This window comes from Natrix helvetica (assembly GCF_964273705.1).
Source record: "Natrix helvetica genome assembly, chromosome: 2".
Taxonomy (NCBI): domain Eukaryota; kingdom Metazoa; phylum Chordata; class Lepidosauria; order Squamata; family Natricidae; genus Natrix; species Natrix helvetica.
In genome coordinates this window covers 45157264-45179600 of record NC_138552.1, presented here as the reverse complement: position 1 = coordinate 45179600, position 22337 = coordinate 45157264, and the positions used below count along the sequence as shown (strand labels likewise).

The 22337-nt window shown below is 41.0% G+C and overlaps 2 protein-coding genes across 3 annotated transcripts in view; one reads left to right on the top strand and one right to left on the bottom strand.

Annotated features, from left to right (window-relative positions):
- RHOBTB3 (Rho related BTB domain containing 3) overlaps positions 1–22337 on the bottom strand; it is a 78401-nt gene that overhangs the window by 55440 nt on the left and 624 nt on the right. Inside the window, exon 1 of one of the 2 annotated variants that reach the window (XM_081940935.1) lies at positions 19994–20327. The exons of the other annotated variant lie outside the window; for it this stretch is intronic. The gene's annotated coding sequence lies outside the window, so the exon portion shown is untranslated. Of the gene's footprint in view, positions 1–19993; positions 20328–22337 lie in introns of those variants that run through there. 2 annotated transcript variants of the gene reach the window in all.
- SPATA9 (spermatogenesis associated 9) lies at positions 2098–20014 on the top strand (the record flags this gene model as incomplete). Its single annotated transcript, XM_081943818.1, has 5 exons — positions 2098–2158; positions 5407–5495; positions 10962–11189; positions 16777–16872; positions 19210–20014. 5 exons carry the CDS (start codon positions 2098–2100, stop codon positions 19435–19437), a joined length of 702 nt encoding a protein of 233 aa, XP_081799944.1. The 3' UTR covers positions 19438–20014.

The window sequence follows — 22337 nt, the reverse complement described above, 5'->3', positions numbered from 1 at the left end:
AATGAACACTTTAAATCTTAAAGTAGTTTTAATGACATAATAATATTTAAATCTTTGTTCTCCATTATATGGTAACCTCTTTTTTAAAATGAAATAAAATAAAATATATCAATATTTTCAATTAATTTTATGGATTTTCTGGAGCTCTGTGTGCTAATAAATCAACATTTGTGGAAGAGTATAAAATGTTGAAATTCCAAAAACCAGCAAAAGTAAACTCTATGTAAATTATTTATTAGATATATTTTTATTTGACAAAGCCAATGCACAATGGATTTTTAAAAATAAAATGTTGAGCTGGTATTTCATGACATGGAAAACTGTGCAAATATGTTTTGTCATGTGAAAGGAGGATATTAAAATAAAGCGACTTTTTCCTTTTATATTTGCTTGCTGAAATTACTTCATCTAAATGAGAATAATCAGATATAGTATTGGTGTATTGTATAATGCAGTGTACTACACTAGTCATTAATAATGAGTGTTATTTTTGTAACATTGAGAATCTCCATAGATAACTGCTTTTTGTATTTGCCCTTCACATCTAAGATATTTAATGTATAACTCTGAATCATGAGCTTTTCAACTACCGTATTCAGAGTGTAAGACGCCTTTTTTCCCTCCTAAAAGAGGGTGAAAATTTGGGTGTCTCTTATATACTGAATATTGCTGAAGCCCCGCCCACCCACTGGCTGTTTTCAGACTCTGTTTTAGACCTGTTCCAAACTGCAGGGATCACCACAGCACATCATTGCTTCCATACCTCATGTTTTTGACCTCCGTGCCTCGCATTTTTGGCCTCTGTGTATCACATTTTTGACCTCCGAACACTCCATTTTAGACCCATCCCAGGCTGAGGGGATCGCCACAGCACATTGCCACTGATCACCGCCTCCGCGCATCACGTTTTTGCTTCTCGCACACCCCATTTTTCAGCTCTGCATGTTGCTTTTTTGGGCGGTTGCAGGAGGCAGGGATTGGTGGCGGTGGCGATCCCCACCTCCTGGAACTGCCCAAAAATGCGACACGCGGAGGCCAAAAACGGGGCGTGTGAAGGCTGAAAGCACAATGCGTAGAAGTGGCAATCGGTGGCAATGTGCTGTGGCAATCACCACTGCCTGGAACGGGTCTAAAACAGCTTTCGGAGGCCCAAAATATGACGCGATGGTCTGTGGCGATCCTCACAGCCTGAAACAGTTGATTGTGGGTATTCTGGGAAGCTGATCCACCCGCTGCTCGTGCTGAATAAGGCTGCATAGTGTGCTGAAGCTGATCAGGCTGTTTACTGTTTGCTGCAAGGACGCTAGCCAGATGAATACCGATGGATGCTGGTAGGCAGAGGCAGAAATTTTTTTTCCTTGTTTTCCTCCCCCCAAATTAATGTGTGTCTTATACTCTGAAAAATACAGGTACGGTATATATTTCTCTGGAAATAACACGCACAGTATTTCAAACTTTTATTACAATATTATTAGTTATTATAGTAACAAATATGCACATTAGTCTGTAATCTCATGCGAAGATAATCACAATTAGAGGATACAAGGGAGAAATTTAGGAAAGAATTATGAAAAAATATTTTTTTGAGGGGGTTCTAAAATTGAAATATGTTTATACGAAATGAGATGGAAATCAGGAAATCTTGAGTCCTGATCTTGAGAAATAGAGACTTACATTTTTTTAAAATTAAAGAGTATGAAATTTGGAACATTTTATTTGTTCGAAATTTTGAATAACCCAGAAATCTTGTCCCCCCGCCCCAACTGGTTTTGAATTTTGGGTTTGAGTCTGCTAATGATTATAAATCTGCTGAGGTGGTACCAGTTTTCAGATTATCTCATACATTCCTCCATTCCAGTATATTGGAACTATTTGAAAATCCTGTCTGTTAAAAAGGCTAATTTGGTATACATGAGACACACTGATTGCCCCAGGCTGTACTGTGTTTGAGAGGTACATTATGTTCTCATAAAGGTCTCCTGCCTTGAAGGTAGAGATATGCATATGTATGGGATGCTGTCATTTGTGGTTTGAACCATCCCTTTGATTGGAAGACACCATCCTCTAACTTTAGTAGTAGTAGCAAGCATCAAAAAAATGGCCCTTAGGCCAATTGGCTGGATATGTGGAGAGATTATCAGAAAATTTGCTGGACAAGGTATGAAATCTAAGAATATTTTCAACTTAAATTTTCAAACATTTAAAAGAACTCCAGCTTCTACCATATGTGCACACATATACATAACTTTGTTAAATTTGGCTTAAGATAACCAAATTTGAAGAGGAATATCATTGAGCGAAAAGTTTCAGTAAACTGCCTATACATTTAGAAATATGTGAGAGATGGGCTAAGTTCCCACAATATTTTTCCTTACAGAAATTTCTGAAACTCATTGCCTCCAGTTCCCTCTGCAGTTTTAGTCAACAGTAAAGGAATTTAGCAATGAATTAGTTCTGCCAAATTATTAACCTCTTGGAAACAGGAGGCAGATCTAATCAACCTGGCTAAAAATTGACTATAACGTTTATACATATAAGAAGTTGTCCTTAGGCCATATCACCATTTTGCTAACTGAATGGCAAAAGATTTTTGATTTATCCAAATTACTGCTAGTCAAATTTCTTAAAAGAGAGATCAGGAGAATCATAGAATCGTAAGGTTGGAGGGGTCATTCTAGTTCAACCCCCCAAAATGGAAATAGACTTTCCTGGGACTGAGCCACTGTACAATGCAGCGGTGGGTTCCAGCAGAGACTACTGCCGGTTCACTCAGGGGTGCGCCATGCATGTACTTTGCGTTTGATGCGCAGTACAACTAAAATTGTTCTGCATGCGCAGAAGCAAAAAAGGTGCTGCCAGGACAACTATTTCAGGGGCGTGGCAGGCCTGGGTCGCTGCCAGTTCCAGCGACCCAGGCCGCCAAGCTACTACTAGTTCAGCTGAACCTGTCCAGGCCCACCATTGGTACAATGAAGAAAAAAAGGGAAAGAATATTGATACTGGGCATAATCATCACATGGTCTTCAAAATATGGTTCAAATTGGGTAGAATCCTTTTTTTATTATTCAAATTTTAATTGGTTTTTAAAGAATTTTCAAGGAAAAAGGGTTATAGAATTATAAAACATTTTGACAGCTACATCATGTGGGGGGGAGAAGCCCCCCCAGGTCTTGCAACTTTTACAAACATTGATAGAAAAATATCAGCATTTACCTAAGTATTAGCAGTTTAAAATTTGACACAAAATCATCAGTATGTTTCAATCATTTGTTTTGTATCACTTCCATAAAAATACATTGTAGCAACAATTGCAATAGTGTTCCAAGTCACTTTTGTGATCTGAGTCTTCTAGCTGTTGCATCATCTCTCCCAACCACCAGCTGAGCCTCAGACCCTCCCTCCCTTGTTTCTTGTGTAACATCCCCCATTTTACCTAAAAGAGCACTGTGTTTTTTAGCGAAAGCCTCTGCTTCCACTGGTGTGTGAATTCTAATTCTGCTGCCCTCCCAAAAAATCAGCATGCCTTCTGGAAATAGCCATCTAAACCAGACCCCGTTATTATATAATTTTTTTGCTAAGAAGGAATATTTCCTTCTATTATCTCTTACTTGTTTGGGGATCTGTTTAAGAATGGTTATCTCTTTATCTTTATATTTTAGTGGTCCTCCCCTTTGAGCTCCTAGAACCTCATCTCTTGTAGTTTTTCTAAGAAATTTAATATGAACATCCCTTGGAACGTTGTGTGTTCTTGCATAGGCCGAATTAACCCTATAAATCAGGTCAATGTCCCACCAGAGCTGTTGTTTATCTCTATTAATATACTCTGCTAGTATTGTGGTCATAATCTCCTTGAGATCTTCATTCTCAGCTTCTGGCAAATTTTGGAACCTAAGAAAGAAAGACATCCTTTCAAATTCCATTTTTAACATCTGATTCCCAAATTCTGTATTCCCCCTCTGGATTGTCTTCATCTCATCTCTAATTCCAACCGCCCCCTCCTCCAGCACACCAATCCTCTGTTCATTCCGTGTGGTTTGCTGGTTCGTCTCTCTGAGCTCTTCCTTTAAGTCCTGCAATTGTTTTTTAATTTCATCCTGTCCCTTTAAGATGTTTTGAAGCATCTGCTGAGTAGACAGGTCTTTTGCACTCTCTTCAGAGGCTTTAGGTTGTAGGAAAGATCCCATTTGTGACTGGTGTGCAGGGCTGGACGTTGAAGATGTTGGGGCTGACGAGGCCTTACCAGGTGGCAATTTCTTAGGACCCATCATGAGGCTCAGAGTTAATTGTTATTCTGTACAAAGAGATGGCATCTGTGGGAGAGCACAGCCAGCAGGGATCACCAAACAAGCAGGTCCAAAGGAGAACAAGTCCTCTAGCAGAGAAGTTAAAGCAGATAGGTGGGTCAAAATATTCCAAGTCCAGGGGAATAACATGTTTGAAGAGGCTCCTGGAAGTCTCTGGGGTGGAAGTTAGTTGAAAGCCATAAAGTTTTCCAAGGGAGGAGTCTCATTCATAAAGACAAAGAAGAAGGAGGAAGTTGGCCATCTTGGGTCAGCCAGTATAGGTGATCAGGAAAACAACAAAGTCAAAATTTCCATAAACAGTTTTTTAAAAAATCAGTTCAGCCATCCTCTCTCTCGCAATTGTAGCCAAAGAAAAAGATTTTTTCCCCATTATTTAAGGGAAGTGAGAGTGGTTTTCAAATTTTCTCTCTCCCCCATGAAGGGGAGGGATTTTTCAAGCGCCGCTTTTCCGAGGGGGGTGGAATTTCCCCCCCTCCAATCTAAACTCATCCAGAGGTTGAAACAAGCAAGGCAGGAAAACTGCAAAACCGTCAGAAATATAAAAATAGTAAAAGGCCTGGGGAGACCCCTCGGCTCACCGTTCTTCTAATTGATTATTTCCTTCAGGCTGCGTTCGGAGAAGCGTGCGGTGGCATTCCGCGCGCTCCCTACGCTCCCCGGCTCCTGGGGAAAAACTGGAGACCCCCCGCGGCGGCCGCCGTTCCAGGGGGTCCCAGCAAGCCGCCCCTATGGCAGGGCGCCTTTCCCAGGCACCCTGTGCTCCCCCTAGACTTTGGGGGAGCCCACCGGAGCAGCGAGAAGGCAGACACGGGCGTCCGTCTCCTTCGGCTGCCGGAAGTCGTCTCCAAATTGGGTAGAATCCTGTGTTCATGAATGGGGCCTAACAAAACTTGAAGGGCATTTTAGTTTCTAATGCTAGCTTAACAAAATAACATGGTTTCCCACTATAGTAATCAAATATTGATTGATACCAACTCAGTCCTTAGCTCTGCTATTATACCTCATTTAACCCATTTTTTTTACAAATATACAATGTTTCATATTTGAAATCTAATTTTGAAGATCAAAACTTTATTATTTAAATTATTGTATTTCAATTCAGCTGGGGTTATACAGAGAGCCATCTTGGAAGTTGTAGATGAGATTAGGGACGAATTTCCAAATCTATTGAGGCTGACACGTTCAAACCAGGTAATATTTCTAAAATTACTGCATTTCCTCGCTATCTGAATGTTCAAACGTTTCCATAAGGTACTTTGTTACATTTCATTTACTTTCCATTTTGCAAAGTCTCAGATTACAATGAAAAATTTACCATATAACAGTAAATATATTCAGTTCACTAAATACATTTATAATACTGCATATTTATGTATGTCATAGTTTAACTTTCTTTAGTATGAGTAAACCATATGTTACAGTGTCAGATAAGAAATAAATATGATTAAAAGCAACAAAAAGAATATTTTAATTATTCAGTGATGCAGGTATCTATGTACTAAAAATGTACATATATAAGTTATACTAGAATAAAGGTGATCTTGAATATATCTCTGTAACAGTGGCCAATTTGTATAATAGCTTGCAGAAGATATAGAAATAAGGAAAGTAGATACGGTAATTGTTTCCTTATTCTCCCCTATCTCCTTGCAACATTTTTTATCAGTCGTGTTGGTTTGAATGGTTGCTACAACTATTTTGTTTAACAGAACAGAATGGATAGAGTTTTTTTAAAGAAAATTATGAACCTCGTGTGAAATAAAACTCTTGGCAATTGTTGATCAATTTTCACTAAGCAATGATCATGCTGGCTCAAGATGAGAATATCTATGCAAAAGTATGTGGCAAGGAATCAAGTTGAAGAATGATGTTTTAGCAAATGACAATATTTATTCCTAGTGTGCAACACAGTTGTGAAATTGCTTTCATTTTCATAAAACAATATGATAAAGTAATAGCATACAATGCTGAGTATAACAGGCACATTGTATTGAGCCACCAATATTGGACCACCAGCTAGCCAACTAGACTTTAGGCTTAAAGTTCTGCAAACTCTATGATCAGTTTATGGTTCAGCATGTTGTTCAAACAAAGAAACTGGCTTGGACACCCCACAGCTAGCTGTATTTAGGTAGGTAACATGAATGGAGTTGCTCAATTGCGAGGGTGAAAGCTATTGTTATAAGTAGATACAGTCTAGTCAAAATATCTGTTTTAACTTGTAAAGTTTAACTAACTTTGATGTTAGCCATACAATTGAAGGACAGATCTATCGATCCCCATATAAAGAATATCATAACAACAATGTTTATCCATCATAAAGACATTGCCAAAACCCAAGTTCAAGAGAGTTTGTAAATTTGGAGCTACCAGACCTGGTCCGCAAAGATCCATAGATCACTAAATGTCAATAAAAATAAAGAAACTCCTAATTGAACTAATGCAATCAGATAGACATGTCAACATTTGAAAAAAAGATTGTGTTAGTTTTCTTGAAAATAGGAGATTGATCTGAAGACTACAAATCTTTTGTTTTGGATATATCCAGATGTTTTTGTTTTAAACTGTTTAGTGATGTGCTGACACTGAAGCAAGGGCTTTAGATATGACTTTTGCAAAAACTTTTTCTTACAGACTCCTTTGATTCCTCAGACATTTGTCTGAAAAACTGAGTTGAGCCTCAGGAGCAGTGTGCTGCAAGGGGGATTATACAAAAATCATCTCCTCCTCCTCCTCCTTTCACAGAACAAGCCCATCTGGCCATAGAACAGTCAACCTATGCTGGAATGTAGTCTGGATTCCCACAAAAGAGGGTCTACATTCCAGAGGATCAAGTGTCAGCAAAATTTAGATAGTTTGATTGGGAAAAAGAGGGTCAAGATTGCTCCTCCTTAGAACTTCTCAGAGTATATCTTTAGTGATTTAAATAGTTACTTTAGTTTGGAAACATTTCTGCCTATATAGGTAAGGAACAATATTTCCCTGATAGAGGAAACTGTTTAGAAGTATCTCTACTTGTCTTTATCTTTGCGGGCCTGACATAGGCTGGATTCCACCATTTATATAAGTTAAAGGCAAATCAAACCACTTCTGAAACAATTGGTCACCAAATTGTACGAAGTTGTCTAGGCAGTTGCCCAAGTCAAAACCGACTTAGGCATAAATAAATAAAGTTTCCACATGCATTTTAAATAGCATCTCACCCCTGCTTTTATTTTAAAAAACATAACATACAGGAGAGTATTGTAATAACAAATGCCATTATTGGATAAGAGATTCCTTTCTATGCAACAATATTTAATGTTTGAACAGCCTTTGGAAGTCAAAAATTTCTAACTATTTTACAATAGAATCCTATGATCCAGTTACAGCACATTGATGTTGAGATATTCTGTAGCAATAGCTTGAAATTTGGAAGATGAAGAGTTGCATTTTCTAATCTAGTCACCTTTTTAAAGACTTTAATTTGGAAAGATAGGATAAGCTTAATTAACAAGGAAGGACTGGTCTCAATTTTTCTATATGTTGGAATATCCCACTAGTTGGAGCTTGCTAATGTTGGATTTGGAAAATAATCAGTCTCATAGATTGGCAAGAAGATGATTTCTAACTTTCAGATTTAGACTCCTTTCTCATAATTCTCAAGGGGGGACTGTAAGACACAAGTCTTAAAAAATGCTGGGATTGTAGCTAACACATCATTAAAATCCCCCTCCCCAAGCTCTTCTATACGAAGCAAGGTTGAGAAGAAATATTTGAAAGAGGTTTATGCATCACACTTATAATTGCTATAAAAGAAAATTGGAGGTTCTTTATAATTCTTTTTTTTCTTTTTAAAAATTTCTGCACCTTTGTCTTTGCTCTTTTTCTTTCTTTCATTTCTTCCCTTTTTCATTCTAAATATTAGTTCCTTTTAGGTTTTATCTGTATTAAAAATTAATCAAAAGTTATTTTTTGAAAATACTCCTGATGTTTTGAAAAAGAAAACCTTCCAGGCAGTGTTCTCATCAAATTTATTGAAAGGTGGAACTGATTTGTGAATCACCAGAACATGAATTATTAAGATTATTTCAATAGATGTATGCTCGACTTGCATACGCTGCTTTAATTTTTTAATGGTTTATATTATACTTTTATTTAGAGACAAAATAATTTATACTTTTATGAATGTATGATTTGTATCTGTACTTTCACACCATTTTTAACAATTTTACACGTATTACTAGATTCACAATCTGAAGAGCCACTCACCTTTCTGGAGGACTAGATATACAACTTGGTATATTCAATTAGATCCTCAATTTAAAAGTGGGCCAGAACAATTTTTTATTATTTTTCTTACCCTGAACTATCATCTGTATCCTTCTTCTCTTTTGTTTTTTAATTAGTTCAATGGTAACCTCTTTCACCATACTTGCTGCCATCAGTCCAAATGGATAAGCACAGCACTGATGCCTGAGTTTAAACAATAAATCAAATAACTCATATTACTAAATAAATAAGAGTTTCAACATTCCACCAACAATCTAACCTTCAAAAAAAAAGTACTGTGAAAAAAATGGGTAGTTTGGGGAGTGGGGGCAGGGAGTAAATGAAGTTGAGGTGGCAAGTTTCAAACCTGGTACTTGCACAAGCCTGTTGGTCAAAACATGAACTGTTCCCACCCCCACCCCAAAATCCTGAATTTGTTTTTCCCTACTGGGAAAGTAGCCAATTTATAACACAAGGTGATAAATTGCAAGCTTTTTATTCTGTACAGCCCAAAGAGTTGTGATCTTGGGACTAAATCACAAATTAGCATAGCTTTTATGCACCTTTGGAAAACATGGTCATTGGCAAGCAATAGGCAATGAGGGACAAAGTATTCACAGCCCTGCTAGAGAATGGCCCTCCCAGAAGTAGATTCATTACTAAAATATTATAGCCCTTGTCCTTCTGTCCCTAACTGATAAGGCTGATAATTAAGTATGCAAACTAATTTATATGCGAAAGGATGGGGGAAGTTAACTCTGACTCAGCTGCTAGCGTCATACAAATTCCATGATAAGGGTATCACATAGTCTTCCCAGAATTTTAGGGCAAGGCTGTGAGGCCCAAGAATAAGAGGCCCAAAGAGAAAACATCTACAGGCAGAAGTGAGCAAAATGAAGGCTTTTGGGTTTGGTTTTTTTTTTTTTTAACAAAATGGACTTTCTCTGGCTAAAACTAGCTAGATCAGTCCCACAGGCAGGATAAGACATGCAAGCATGCTAACCACTGTACTGTTGAAGCAGGAAGATAGCAATATAGGCAGCAGAATCAAGACACTCTCCTAGAAAAGGACAAGAAAATAAGTTTTACTTTAAAGCAGGTTGTCCTGAGTGCATATGACCCTTATTTGTTTCTAAAAATGAAGAATAAATAATAAACCAAGGCAAAGGTTGTTTTTTTTCTCTGACAAAGTATAACCTGACAGCATAAGTGAGAAGCTAATTCATAATAAGATCTCACATGACACATGCAATCAGGTTATATGAACTTGTCCCCTTTAGAGAAGTCAGTGGTTCAGAAATAAACCCTAAGAAGGTTCCTTCTGAGCAGGGTTCAGCAGCCCAAGATGAAATGGCTGTGGAAGACAAAGACCAACAGGAAGGGGCTATTCCTACCACAATAAATATTACCCAATCAGAGAGTGGAAGCTTCTGCTTTCAATGCCGCCAAGGGCAGTGGATAAATTGTTATCCCTTTGTCTGCCACGAAGTGGAAAAGATACCTTGTGAGACAATGCGGACTAGGGGTGAGTTGAGGAAGAGATTGTATATATTATGGTCCTCCAGAAAGACGAGTGGCTTATATTTGCACTAGTACAACAGGAAGAGTGGATTTGTCCCCAGGCTTCCAACTGTGTATTATTTATATACAAATGGGAAATAAAATGTTAACAGGCACTCCTTTGTTAAAATTTAAGCCTCTGTGTGCTCCAAGGAAACATGGCCCTTTTCTGTCCCCCATTTCCAGTTCCATTTTCCCCTATCTACTCTATTGCTAACTATTCTCCATGGATGGTTTTTGTTTGTTTTTAAATTTTTTAGCATTGAGCACTCCCTCTCAAACAAGATTTGGTGTATCTGTTTTTCTAAAATATACTGACATTTCCCTCCTGGTTTTCAGTGGATGAACATGGGATACAGTTTTGAAGTGCACTAATAATCTTGACAGCATTTAGTGGATGAACAATAAATAAATTCATGCTTAGTCTGTAACCTCTTATTTAATACATTTTATTCTGCTTTTCAGTGGTAATCCTATGTTAAAAGGCTAATAAGATTACTAGAAATAGTGATGCTATTCAATTGAAATAAAAGAATACAGCTGTTTGGAGTTGTAATATTAGAATATAATAATTAGAATGTAATATTAGAAATATAAAGTACTTCTTTATAAGCAGACTATTTTAGTACCAAATTTTACTGTTTTCAATGAAATTATTATTATTATTATTATATTTTATCCTCCCTATTAGTGGTGTGTGTGTGTGTGTGTGTGTGTGTGTGTGTGTGTGTGTGTGTGTGTAAATATAGTCAACACAGAGGCAAGTAACTACATGTTAACTATTTTTCTTACAACAAATTGACTATTTTTGTTCTAAATCTAAAAGCTTTTTTATTTCTATTTCAGGAAACAAATCGCAGGGTGCAGAAATCTGAGTCAGTTATCACCAGGGCATTCTATTCAGCTCATGGAGCTATCATTATGAATGGGCTAACTACACTATCACAGTCTTCAAACTCCATTGCAAAAGTCTTACAGCCGCAGCTTGTTAGAAAATTAACAGAGTTAAATATCTTATCACGACGCCTTTTGAGAACATCAAATACTCCCAAGCAGCCTTTGTATAGGATAAAAGTAGGTAAATTCAGCTATCCCTCCCAACGTCTTAAATAAGTTCTGTTCTGAAAGTGCTAAGGTCAAACATATCACTAAGCAACAGTTTAACCATATAGATTTAGCTTAGCATGTGTCACCATAAATCATCTTTTATGGCCTAGATTGCCATGACAGTCTCTGTGTTAGGTAGTCCTGTATTTTTAAAAAAAATTACTTTCCCTCATCTCAAAATTACATGGGGGACAGATAACTCGGCCCAATTTAATTTAATTACTTGATCACTACATTCACACAATGCAGGTAATGCTTAATGTACCGTATCTTTTGGAGTATAAGACGCACCTTTTTACCCCCAAAAAGAGGGTGAAAATCTGGGTATGTCTTATACACTGAATACAGCATTTTTGGCCTCCCGAAATCCCATCCACTTCGCAAAAATGGCTGTGCATAGTGTTTAGGAGGTTTCCAGAGCTCCTGGGGGCTGGGGAGGGCAAAAAGGAGCGAAAAACAGACTGGTTTTTGCTCGTTTTTGGGGGGGGCAGCCCCCAGGGACACTCTACAAACCTCCTAAAGGCTATGCATGTCCTTTTTTTGACAAAAATGGGCTGTTTTGGGGAGGTCTACACAGTGCAAAACCTTTTTAATTTGCCTCTTCAAAATCTTGGTGCGTCTTATACTCTGGTGCATCTATACTCCAAAAAATACAGTAATTAGGATCAGCAACCACCATTGCTAAGTGACACATTTGTTACATGAAACATCATGTGACCATGCTCAATTAACATCATTCTGACTGCCATCATTAAGCAAATAATATATGGTCATAAGGGGAGACATCATATAGCTGTGACTTGCGATTTTATCATCAGCTTCTCCATTAACTTTCTCAGAAATCAGCTGTGACGTACAGAAATGACAACCATGTGGTTGCAGGGATACTGCGGTAATCATAAGTGCAAGGACTTGTTGTAAAGTTACTTTTTCAGTGCTGTCGTAATTTAGAAGAGTCACTAAACAAGACAGTCGTTAATCAAGGAATGGAGAGCGTCAGCGGCTGTTGGCGTGGGTGTGGTCAGCAGCTGTGGCGGGATGCCCGGCCTGGGTTCTCTGCAGCGGCGTGGGTATGGTCAGCGGTGGCGGTGGGACGCCAGGTCTGGGATCTCTACAACTGCCGCTCCCCACACCGTGGTGTTATCCCGGTTGCTCCCCCCCTCCTCCTTGCTTATGAACATGATAAATTAGATCAGCGGGGAGTGGCTGAGGCAGCTGGCATGGATATTAACGCCAGTGGAAGATGGCTTCAGGAGCTGGTGTGGGCACGGTTGGAGTGGGGGGTGTCCTTCGTTGTGCCCCTCCCCCGGTATTACCGCTGTTGCCTGGGCCACTGTACTGTGCCATTTGGCCATTTGCCCCCCCCTCCTGTGATATTATGAACTGGGTCAACGGAGTGCGGCCCTGGTGATGGATGTGAGTGTGGCTGGCATGGGCGGAGCTTAGCTGTTGAAGTCAGAGTTAGAGCAGCCGCCAATGCCGCCGCTGTCCTCATTGCCGCCATCACTGGCCGCTTCACCACCTTGCAAGTTAGCATCTGCTGCAATTTTGGACAGCTGGCCGTTACCCTTACATATTGTCCCCAACACCGACTATTTTTATGATGGACATAAACTTCCTGCTACCCCCTTGAACACTGCCGGCTGCCCCCCCCCCCCCGTGGACATGTCATCTCCTCGTTCCATCTCCCCATGATGTCATCCCATTTGGTTGATGCCACACTCTCCCCTATGCTATACTGTGACAGAACTTTATTCCCTCCGGGAACTCCCCCTTTCCCGGGGATTGCCTTCTGGCCTATCAAGACGCTTCCTTAATGACGGATCTTGCGATCCCAAGAGGTGGCATGCGAAGAAGAGACTTCTTAAGTGTTTTTTACAGGGGCTTTTAAACCAAATTTTAAGGGGGGGTTGATTCGGATGGCTTAGACAGGCTTGGGGGGGGGAGTCTGCCAGGATACAGGCCAGAGCTAACTAATGGGCGCGGGTTGGGAGGGCTAGGAAGGGTTGGGATTCTGGGGAGACATTAAGCCATTCCATTGGAGGGTTCACCATCTCTACTGTTTGTGGGAGTGGCAGATATGGTGGGGGCCGAGGGCCAAATGATGTTTGGAGAACGTGGGTTTGCTGCTTAAGAGCGATCGCGCGTTCTGACCCTCATCGCCCTTCTTGCACCGCCAGGTGCCCGGGATTACAGGACCCTGGTCTGCGGCTGGTGTCGCTTAACGCCAGTTCCGTGGTACATAAGGCTCCCCTCATTTACGACCTCATACAAGAGGGTAGAGCGGACCTGGTGTGCATTATGGAGACCTGGTTGGGCCATGAGGGGGGTGTGCCTCTTAGCGAACTATGCCCACCAGGCTTCCGGGCGCTTCACCAGCCAAGAGCCCAGGGCAGGGGTGGGGGGGGGTGGCGGTGGTTATTAGGGAAAGTCTCAGACCTCAGGAGGTCACTGTGCCTCAGATAGGCGGATGTGAGTCCCTCTTTGTGAAGTGGGGCCTTGGAGCTCAGGTGGGCCTTTTTGTTATGTACCTGTCTCCCTGCTACGTTTCATCGGCCCTGCCGGGGCTGCTGAATGTGTTAGCTGGATTGGCGGTTGATTTCCCCAGGCTTATGGTCCTGGTGGATTTCAATCTGCCTTCCATTGGCGAGACATCCGAGTCAGCTCGGGAGTTCATGGCTTCCATGACAGCTATGGACCTAACTCAGTTAATTCAAGACCCCACCCACAATGGGGGACACACGCTCGACCTGATTTTTGTCTCTGGGCAGTGGATGAATGATCTAGATTTAGGGGATATTTCTATTCAACCCTTGTCATGGTCTGATCATTTCCTCATCAGGCTTGACTTCCATACCGCTACCCCTCGCCGCAGGGAGGCGGAACCGACTAGATGGTTCCGCCCCAGGCACCTGATGGACCCCGAAAGGTTCCTGATGGAGCTTGGGATTTTCCTGAATCCCTTGCTCACAACTCGACCGAAGCCCTAGTGGAAGCCTGGGATAGGGCGGCCGCTGGGGCCTTGGATCACATTGTGCCTTTGCGGCCTCTGACCCGGTGTCGATCCCAGGTGGCTCCCTGGTTTACCGAGGAGCTCCGGGAGATGAAATGCCAGAAAAGACGCCTAGAGAGTGGCTGGAGGGCCAGCCGGTCCGAATCTGATCGAACACTAGTAAGAATTCATATTAAATCCTACTTAGTGGCGATAGAAGCGGCAAAACAGCAACATTTTCCCGCTCTTATCGCATCCGCAGATAACCGCCCAGCTGCCCTGTTTAGGGTGACCCGCTCCTTACTTAACCAAGGAACTGGGGAAGACCCCTTGCAGGGTAGGGCTGAAGAATTTGTTCAGTATCTGCAGGATAAAATCGCTCAGATCCGGACAGGCTTGGACTCTGACTGGGTAGATTAGGGCGAACCGACGGGCTTGAATCTTGAGGAGACAATCTGGGATGAGTTTGACACTGTGACCCCCGAAGGCATGGACAGGATTATGGGGAGACTCAGTGCTGTCACTTGTGTGCTGGACCTGTCCCTCTTGGTTAGTTTCGGTTTCCCGGGAGGTGACACGAGGCTGGCTCCAGGCGATTACCAACGCTTCATTGAGAGAGGGGTGCTTTCCCACCGCCTTGAAGGAGGCGGTGGTGAGGTCCCTCCTTAAGAAGCCTTCCCTGGACCCAGCTTCTTTAGCCAACTATCGTCCGGTCTCCAATCTTTGCTTTGTAGCAAAGGTTGTCGAGAGAGTGGTAGCACGTCAGCTTCCCCAGTACCTGGATGAAGCTGTCTACCTGGATCCATTTCAGTCGGGTTTCAGGCCCGGGTACAGCACAGAGACGGCATTGGTCGCGTTGGTCAATGATCTCTGGCGGGCCCGGGACAGGGGCTGCTCCTCTGTCCTGGTCCTATTAGACCTCTCGGCGGCTTTCGATACCATCGACCATGGTATCCTACTGCAATGACTCGGGGGGTTGGGAGTGGGGAGCACCGTTTTACGGTGGTTCTCCTCCTACCTGTCGGATCGGTCACAGTTTGTGTTGACTAGAGGGCAGAGATCGACCCCCAGGCGCGTCACTTGTGGGGTGCCCCAGGGGTCAGTTCTCTCACCCCTCCTGTTCAACATATATATGAAACTGCTGGGCGAGATCATCCATGGTTTTGGGGTACGGTATCATCAATATGCTGATGATACCCAACTTTTCATCTCTACCCCAAACCACCCAAACAATGCCCTCGACGTGATGTCCTGATGCCTGGAGGCTGTGCGGATCTGGATGGGGAGGAACAGGCTCAAGCTCAATCCCCCAAGACTGAGTGGCTGTGGTTTCCGTCATCCCGATTTGTGCATCTTGTTCCATCTTTGAAGATAGGGGGAGAAATTTTAGCCCCCTCAGAGAAGGCTCGCAATCTGGGAGTCCTCCTGGATACGCAGCTTTGTTTAGAAGAACACCTGATGGCCGTGACCAGGGTGGCTTTTTACCAGGTTCGCCTGGTACATCAGTTACGCCCCTTCCTGGACCGGGATACTCTGTGCACAGTCATTCATGCCCTTGTCCTTTCTCGCCTGGACTACTGCAACGCTCTCTACATGGGGCTGCCCTTGAAGAGCACCCGGAGGCTTCAGCTGGTCCAGAATGCGGCCGCGCGGGTTATCATGGTGGTACCTAGGTGCTCCCATGTTACACTCCTTTTAGGTGGCCTGCACTGGTTGCCGGTTGTTTTCCGGGTGCGATTCAAGGTATTAATTATGACCTTTAAAGCGCTCCATGGCTTAGGCCCAGGGTACCTGCAAGACCACCTACTGCCACCAGTAGCCTCCCACCGTCCAGTACGATCCCACAGAGTTGGCCTCCTCAGGGTGCCATCGGCCAGTGTCGGCTGGTGACCCCCAGGGGGAGAGCCTTCTCTGTGGGAGCGCCTTCCCTCTAGAATGAGCTGCCCCTGGAGCTTCGCATAATCTCTGACCTCCAGTCCTTCCGAAGCGCCCTAAAAAGTTGGCTTTTCCAGCAAGGCCTGGCCTGTTAATTTTTATCTCATGTTTTAAAATGTATTGTCCTATAAATTGGGTTTGTTTTTTGGATATGTATTTAATTTCCTTTTTACTTTCGGGATGTGTGTTTTTTAATGTTGTACGCCGCCCTGAGTCCTTTGGGAGAAGGGCGGCATCTAAATCCAATAAAACAAACAAACTTCGTATATAAGTTGAACAACTTGCTAAATCACTAGAAAGTGATTTCCAGGGAATCAGTAAATTGCATTGTCTTAGTCAGATAAAACTCCATCAATTTTCTCCTAGCACCATCTATCCTTTTTTCCTCTACTAGAAAGAGAGAAAAAAGATGAAAGAGCTGCACCATGTCCCTTAATTAGTAATACCAGGAATTTAATTCACTTGGTATAAAGGACAGCTTCATATGTTGTCTAACAGTTTGTTATACTATTAAGGAACAATAGCTTAATTCTTCTACTGAAAACTGTGGCATTTAAAATTGAAATGATTACACCTACTATAATATAAAATGGATGGATGATTTTTTTTTCTGTTTTCTTTTTTCAGGACAAGAAAGTCTTCTTTTATGATATCATTTCCTACCCAGCAAAGGCTGCCCTTACCAGCTTAATGTGTGCTTCTTATGCAGCACTAATTTTTCTGGTGGGTTAATAAACTAGTGTTCCTCTCGCTTTTCTCATACAAAATAGCATTTTATTCTCAGCAAGTAAACTCATAATCAATAATTATAGAATTTTGGCAATAGATCTCATGTCTCATTTACTAATGAGCAAAATATGAGTTCAAACATCACATTAAGCCTTAAAATGGTTTGGTTATAGCTTAGATGTGTTCAGTGAACTGTGAATAGTAAGCCTTGTTTTATGACTAATGTGTTTCGCAAATACAACCAATTATAGACCATTCCACATGCCATGATTATACTACAGACCATGATTACAAATGACTTAGGTTGATGAAGGAAATATGAGATGCAAAGAATCAGGGTCATATGTTAAGTTGCAGTTCAGAAGATTTATTTCTCAAACCTATACATGAAAATCTAGTCAACTAGAGTTCAGCACCAAATTGACAGATAAGGGTCAACAGATTCAAGAGGGATTGGATTTAGACCTTTGTGGGAATATGGTAACTTTAGACTGATAACTTGCTTAACTCTGTTCCCAGCTCTACCGACTCTTCTACAAGAACCCAGCCAATATACTTGTAGGTTTTATGTCTTACCCTAACAATGGGCAAAAATTAATAAAACAGTTATGGCATTGTGTCTTAAAAATGTTAAGATACAGCCTACCCTTCTTTCAAGGTTCTGGTTGAGGTCCTACATATTTTATTTTTTAATTTTTCATATTATATAATTTTTCATATTATATTGTATACTCTGCTCCACGTGGGCTACAAAGACAGCTTATAAAATATAAAATGTGATAGTGAATTTTTAATCAAAATTAAAATCAAATCAATAAAAATCAACAGTAAAAAACGGTGAAAAAAAATCATTGATTTAATACTAGAACTAAGAATAGAATTGTTCACTGATTATTGTTACTAACTTATATTAAAGCTATTAAAATGACACAGAAAATTAATTTGACTTGTATAATATATCACCTTTCTATCAAAAATTACACTGAAGGTAGCGAACATCAGAATAAAATACAATGAATATGTTCACACAGCAGCACAACAGCCTAAACTAAGTTGTCTGATCCAGAATCTCAGCTAATTCTGGATTTGACTGATCCCCTACTATAGGGGTGTTAAACTGGTGGTCTGTGGGCGGGATGCATCATGTGCAGGCCACGCCCACCCCACCTCTGTAAATGAAAAACCGTCAAGAAATGTCACGTGATGACAATGTGACATGGCGAATTTGACACCCGAGCCCTAGTATATAAATTTACTTGTTGGTTCTACAAAGAAGTGGAAGGCTATAACAACCACAAAAATAGACATGTTTCATCTCTTCAACTTTTTCATTCCTCCTCCTGGTAGGCTTGAGGAAGGAAAAAAGAGGATGGAGAAGGTGAAGCCACCATTATCCCCATTAATAATGCCTCCAAACTTGATCAGGTCATTGCATTTTTTGAGCTGTAAATGAAAAAAGAAGGAAGTGACAGCCAAACAGTCATCACAGATGATGGTAATCTGGAATAGGTCAAAAATGTCAAGGTGGCAGCCACAACTACATAATTAAAGACTACCCCTTTTTCAAGATGGGCATCACCCATCTTGATGCTTTAACTCCCCATCCCTGGTGGTTCAAGGAGGAACAATTTCAGTTCAGTTTTTGAACTTGATCACCAGGCTAGATTTAGATGTCAACCAGGGATGGGCTTCAAAAATGTTAGCAAGGGTTCTCTGCCCAATTGCTGGGTGGACGTGGCCTAGTTGGCCTCCTGCAACATGGTGGTGGGCCGTTTTTGTCTTCCCTGGGCTCTGGAGGGGTTTTTTTTTTGAGACTCCGGGAGGGCAAAAACAGCCTCCCCAGACTCCGGAGGCCCTCTGGAGGCCAGAAATGAGCCTGTTTCTGGCCTTCCTCAACTTCTGGTAGACACGTTTTCCGCCCTCCCCAAGCCTCTGTGCATCCTGCACTTACCTGCATCCAAAACGGGCCCAGTGGGGACTCCTGGGGGGGGGGAATCCAGCCAGGAGTGGGATTTGGGAGTTCCCCAAACTGCACAGAATCTTAGCTAGAGGTTTTCCCAAACCCTTGTGAACCCCCAGCAGCCACCCTTGATGTCAGCCTCCCCTACTTATTTCTGTCATAGAGTTAACTTTCCAGTGATTTATTATTTTGTTGTAATTAAAGCCCAGAGTCACCTTATGGGAGAGATGAACACATACAAATTTAATAAATAAAATTAATACAGTCCAGCCAGTACTAAAACTACAGGGCAACACACACTCCTTAAAGTAGGAAACAATGTAGATTCTCTAAAGTTAATTAAACCAAAGTATCTCTTTTTATGTGAATAGGCAGTCTCCATTAACAAATTGCTGGCAAAATTAAAAGGCATCATTGAAACAGAAGACACTTCTAGAGAAAGCAGCAGTGAAGATGCGGATGAAAATGGATTTCCCAAAGACCCTGAAGCAACGTCCCCCCTTCAACAAGACTCTTCAATACTTCCTATTAAAGCATCACAAAAGAGTGGAAGCATCCATACTTTACTATCAGCAGTGGATCAAGAAAGTGAACAATAACGGTTCTTTTTACAGCGTTGACTTTTCAGCCTATATCCACATTGTTTTATTAAATACACAAATATATGAGCATGGTTCTCATTTTCCATTCAAGAAATGCCAAGTTTTTATATGCTTTGAGGATGCGGAAAGCATACGGAAGATACATTTTGCAAAGGCAGAAATCCAAATGAAGCATCTTTTTCCAAGCTGATAATAAAGCCAATTCAACTTTTGTAAGTCCTGGCATGACTGCTTTAAAAACTGCCTGGTGGAGGGGGAAAAAAACTGATTTATGGATAAATTACTTGTATATGTCATGTAAAAGTTCCGTCTCAAAACAGAAAGATATTATTAAATAGTTAAAGTTAAAAAGTGAAGAAGGAGTAATTATAACAAGTTGATCATTACAAAACCATTGGGAAATGCTGGTGTTTCTTTTAGTTGACCCTTGTCCAGAAAGCTCATAATTTCATAGCTTTTTTGCCTCTTAACTCTACTATGCAAATACATTTTTTCTCACAGGCTCATTTTAAAAACAACTATACCTTAAAAAAAAGGGAATTCCATAACTTACAATTCCAAAGAGCAGGCATTTGGTTCGGTTTGGATTCTCTCCCTTCAGAAATCTTATTTGCCAGACAACTAACAACATACTGTGTGGAAGGCATGTTGCTCTGAAAAAGCCCCTCCTACACAACAGCGTGTGCCAAGTTGTGCCAAAGCTACTGTGTAAAGAAGTCTTTGTTACTTACAACCTTTCTAATGGACAAATTCCGACCATTAGAAGAAAAGGGCTCTGTTTGCAGCAAGAGGAGAAAGAGAAGTCTTGTTTGCAAAAATCCCAGTCCTGATTAAGCGTTACAGATACCATGTGACAGCTCCTTTAACCAGGCCCATGAACTCCATTTCCTACAGGGCCTGTTCCTGAATCCATCATATGTTTACAGTGCTGGCGCCACAGTCAATTCCTCTACCCAGCCTGGCCTAGATTTTAACACATGTAAACGAGTGGTTGGTTAGAGAGAAAATAGGGCATGGTACATACACCAACCAGAAAATCCTTATAAAAAGACTCCAATGTGAAGTGTTTGGGGAAAAATTTGTACAGTAAATAGTTTGTTGCATCTTAATAGTGTATACAAATTTAGCACTGAAGTTCAAGGTAAAGCATCTGTTTACTTCGGTGTACGTAAATAACTATGAAATAACTAGTTAATTTTGGTAGTCATTTAAAGAACTGAGGAATAATAGCAAATTACAACCCACCAAAATATAAATTAGCACTAAAAGGTTTGTTTAAAATGGTATTTATAGTTAAAAACACACAGCAACAAAACACATACACAAGTATCTTGGAGAAAAGAAGTAGGATTCAAGAGAATCAGCTTGAACAAATGCAGGGACAAGTCTGGATTAGAATATATTCTCTCCTGGAATATTTCTTCTCATAACTTCCTCCCAGACAGCTGAGATTCAAAACAAGAAAAGTCTCCAAAATTGCCTGCTTCAAGTAGCAGAGAAATGTGTTTGCACAGGAATTCAGCTATTGATCTGCATAGGGCCGTGATGGCAAACCTATGGCACCCAGAGCTCTCTCTGCTGGCACATGCGCCATCACCTCAGGTCAGATCTCTGTGGCGTTTCTTTTGTCAACTTCTGTTTCCTTGCAAACAACGAAACAGAAGCTGACGAAAGAAAAAGATCTTACCTCTTGCCATGCTGCTGGTGTTGGGATGCCCTACCTCCCATTGGCCATCTGGTCTCTACTGCATATGTGTGCGCATGACTGTGTGCATGTGCACATGGGCATGTCTGCACTACGTCCACACATGCAAGCATGCGCACACACCTTTGGACATGCATGCACGCAGTTTGGGCACTCAGTGGCATAGGTTTACCATACTAGAGATAGAAAGGATTACTAAAGCCTACAGATCTACTGTATGTATGTGTCCTAATCCCTTAAAGCTTGTTTTCCTAGAAGGGCCTGTAAAGAGTTCCTGGTTAATGCAAATAACCTGCTTGACTTGCATTAAGCAGACTTTTGTGGCCTACCTGCCTTACTAAAAGGAACTACACTGCAAAATTATTGGTGTATTACAAGCCATTATAGCAAGAGTCAATGAACCATGTACCATGCATACAAGATAAAGGATGAGAGTCTCACAACAAAAATATTTCTTTATTGAAAGATCCCTAATACATAGCATGGAAAAATAGTATCTCCATTTATTTAAACTGATAATGCTTTTAAATACATTTTTCATACGAGGGTTAAACAAGAATTCCATTGTAAGGAAAGTCTGTTTTGGGGAGAATAGACATTGTAATTTTTAAGCTTCAGGTGAGCTAGTATTGTCACCCTGATGCCTTCTTAAGTATGTTAGAAGTATGTCTATAACTCCAAAGAAAAACAGAAGGCAATGCATCCAGCCTGGCCAGAATGAAGAGTCAACAAAATTTCAGGACTGTGATGGAAGAGAGGTACAAGGGTAACTCATATCCATATGAAAAGACCACATGTCTTGCAAAACTGGAAACCACATAGAGAATAATTTGAAGATCAGTGTCTCAGGTACATTACTTAGAAATGCTTCTGTTTCAAAGACACTTCCACAAGAGAGTTAGAGAATAAAGTTTTCAACCTTGTAAACCAGGTTGAAGAATCAATGGCAGGCATCAAATTCACTGGGAAACATGCAATTGTTTAAAATGATAGTACCAGGCGTTAGCATCCACAGAGACCAAGCCTATATGTAAACATAAAGCAGCATTTGTAATACATCATGGGACTGGAAGAGTACCTCTAATAAGCTTAAATTGAATGGTTTCAAGGATGCAAAGCTTTCTAAAAATACAAACCTGGCCATTCTAGAGAAGCTGGGATGCCATCTTGAATAGAAAGCCCTTTCAGGGAT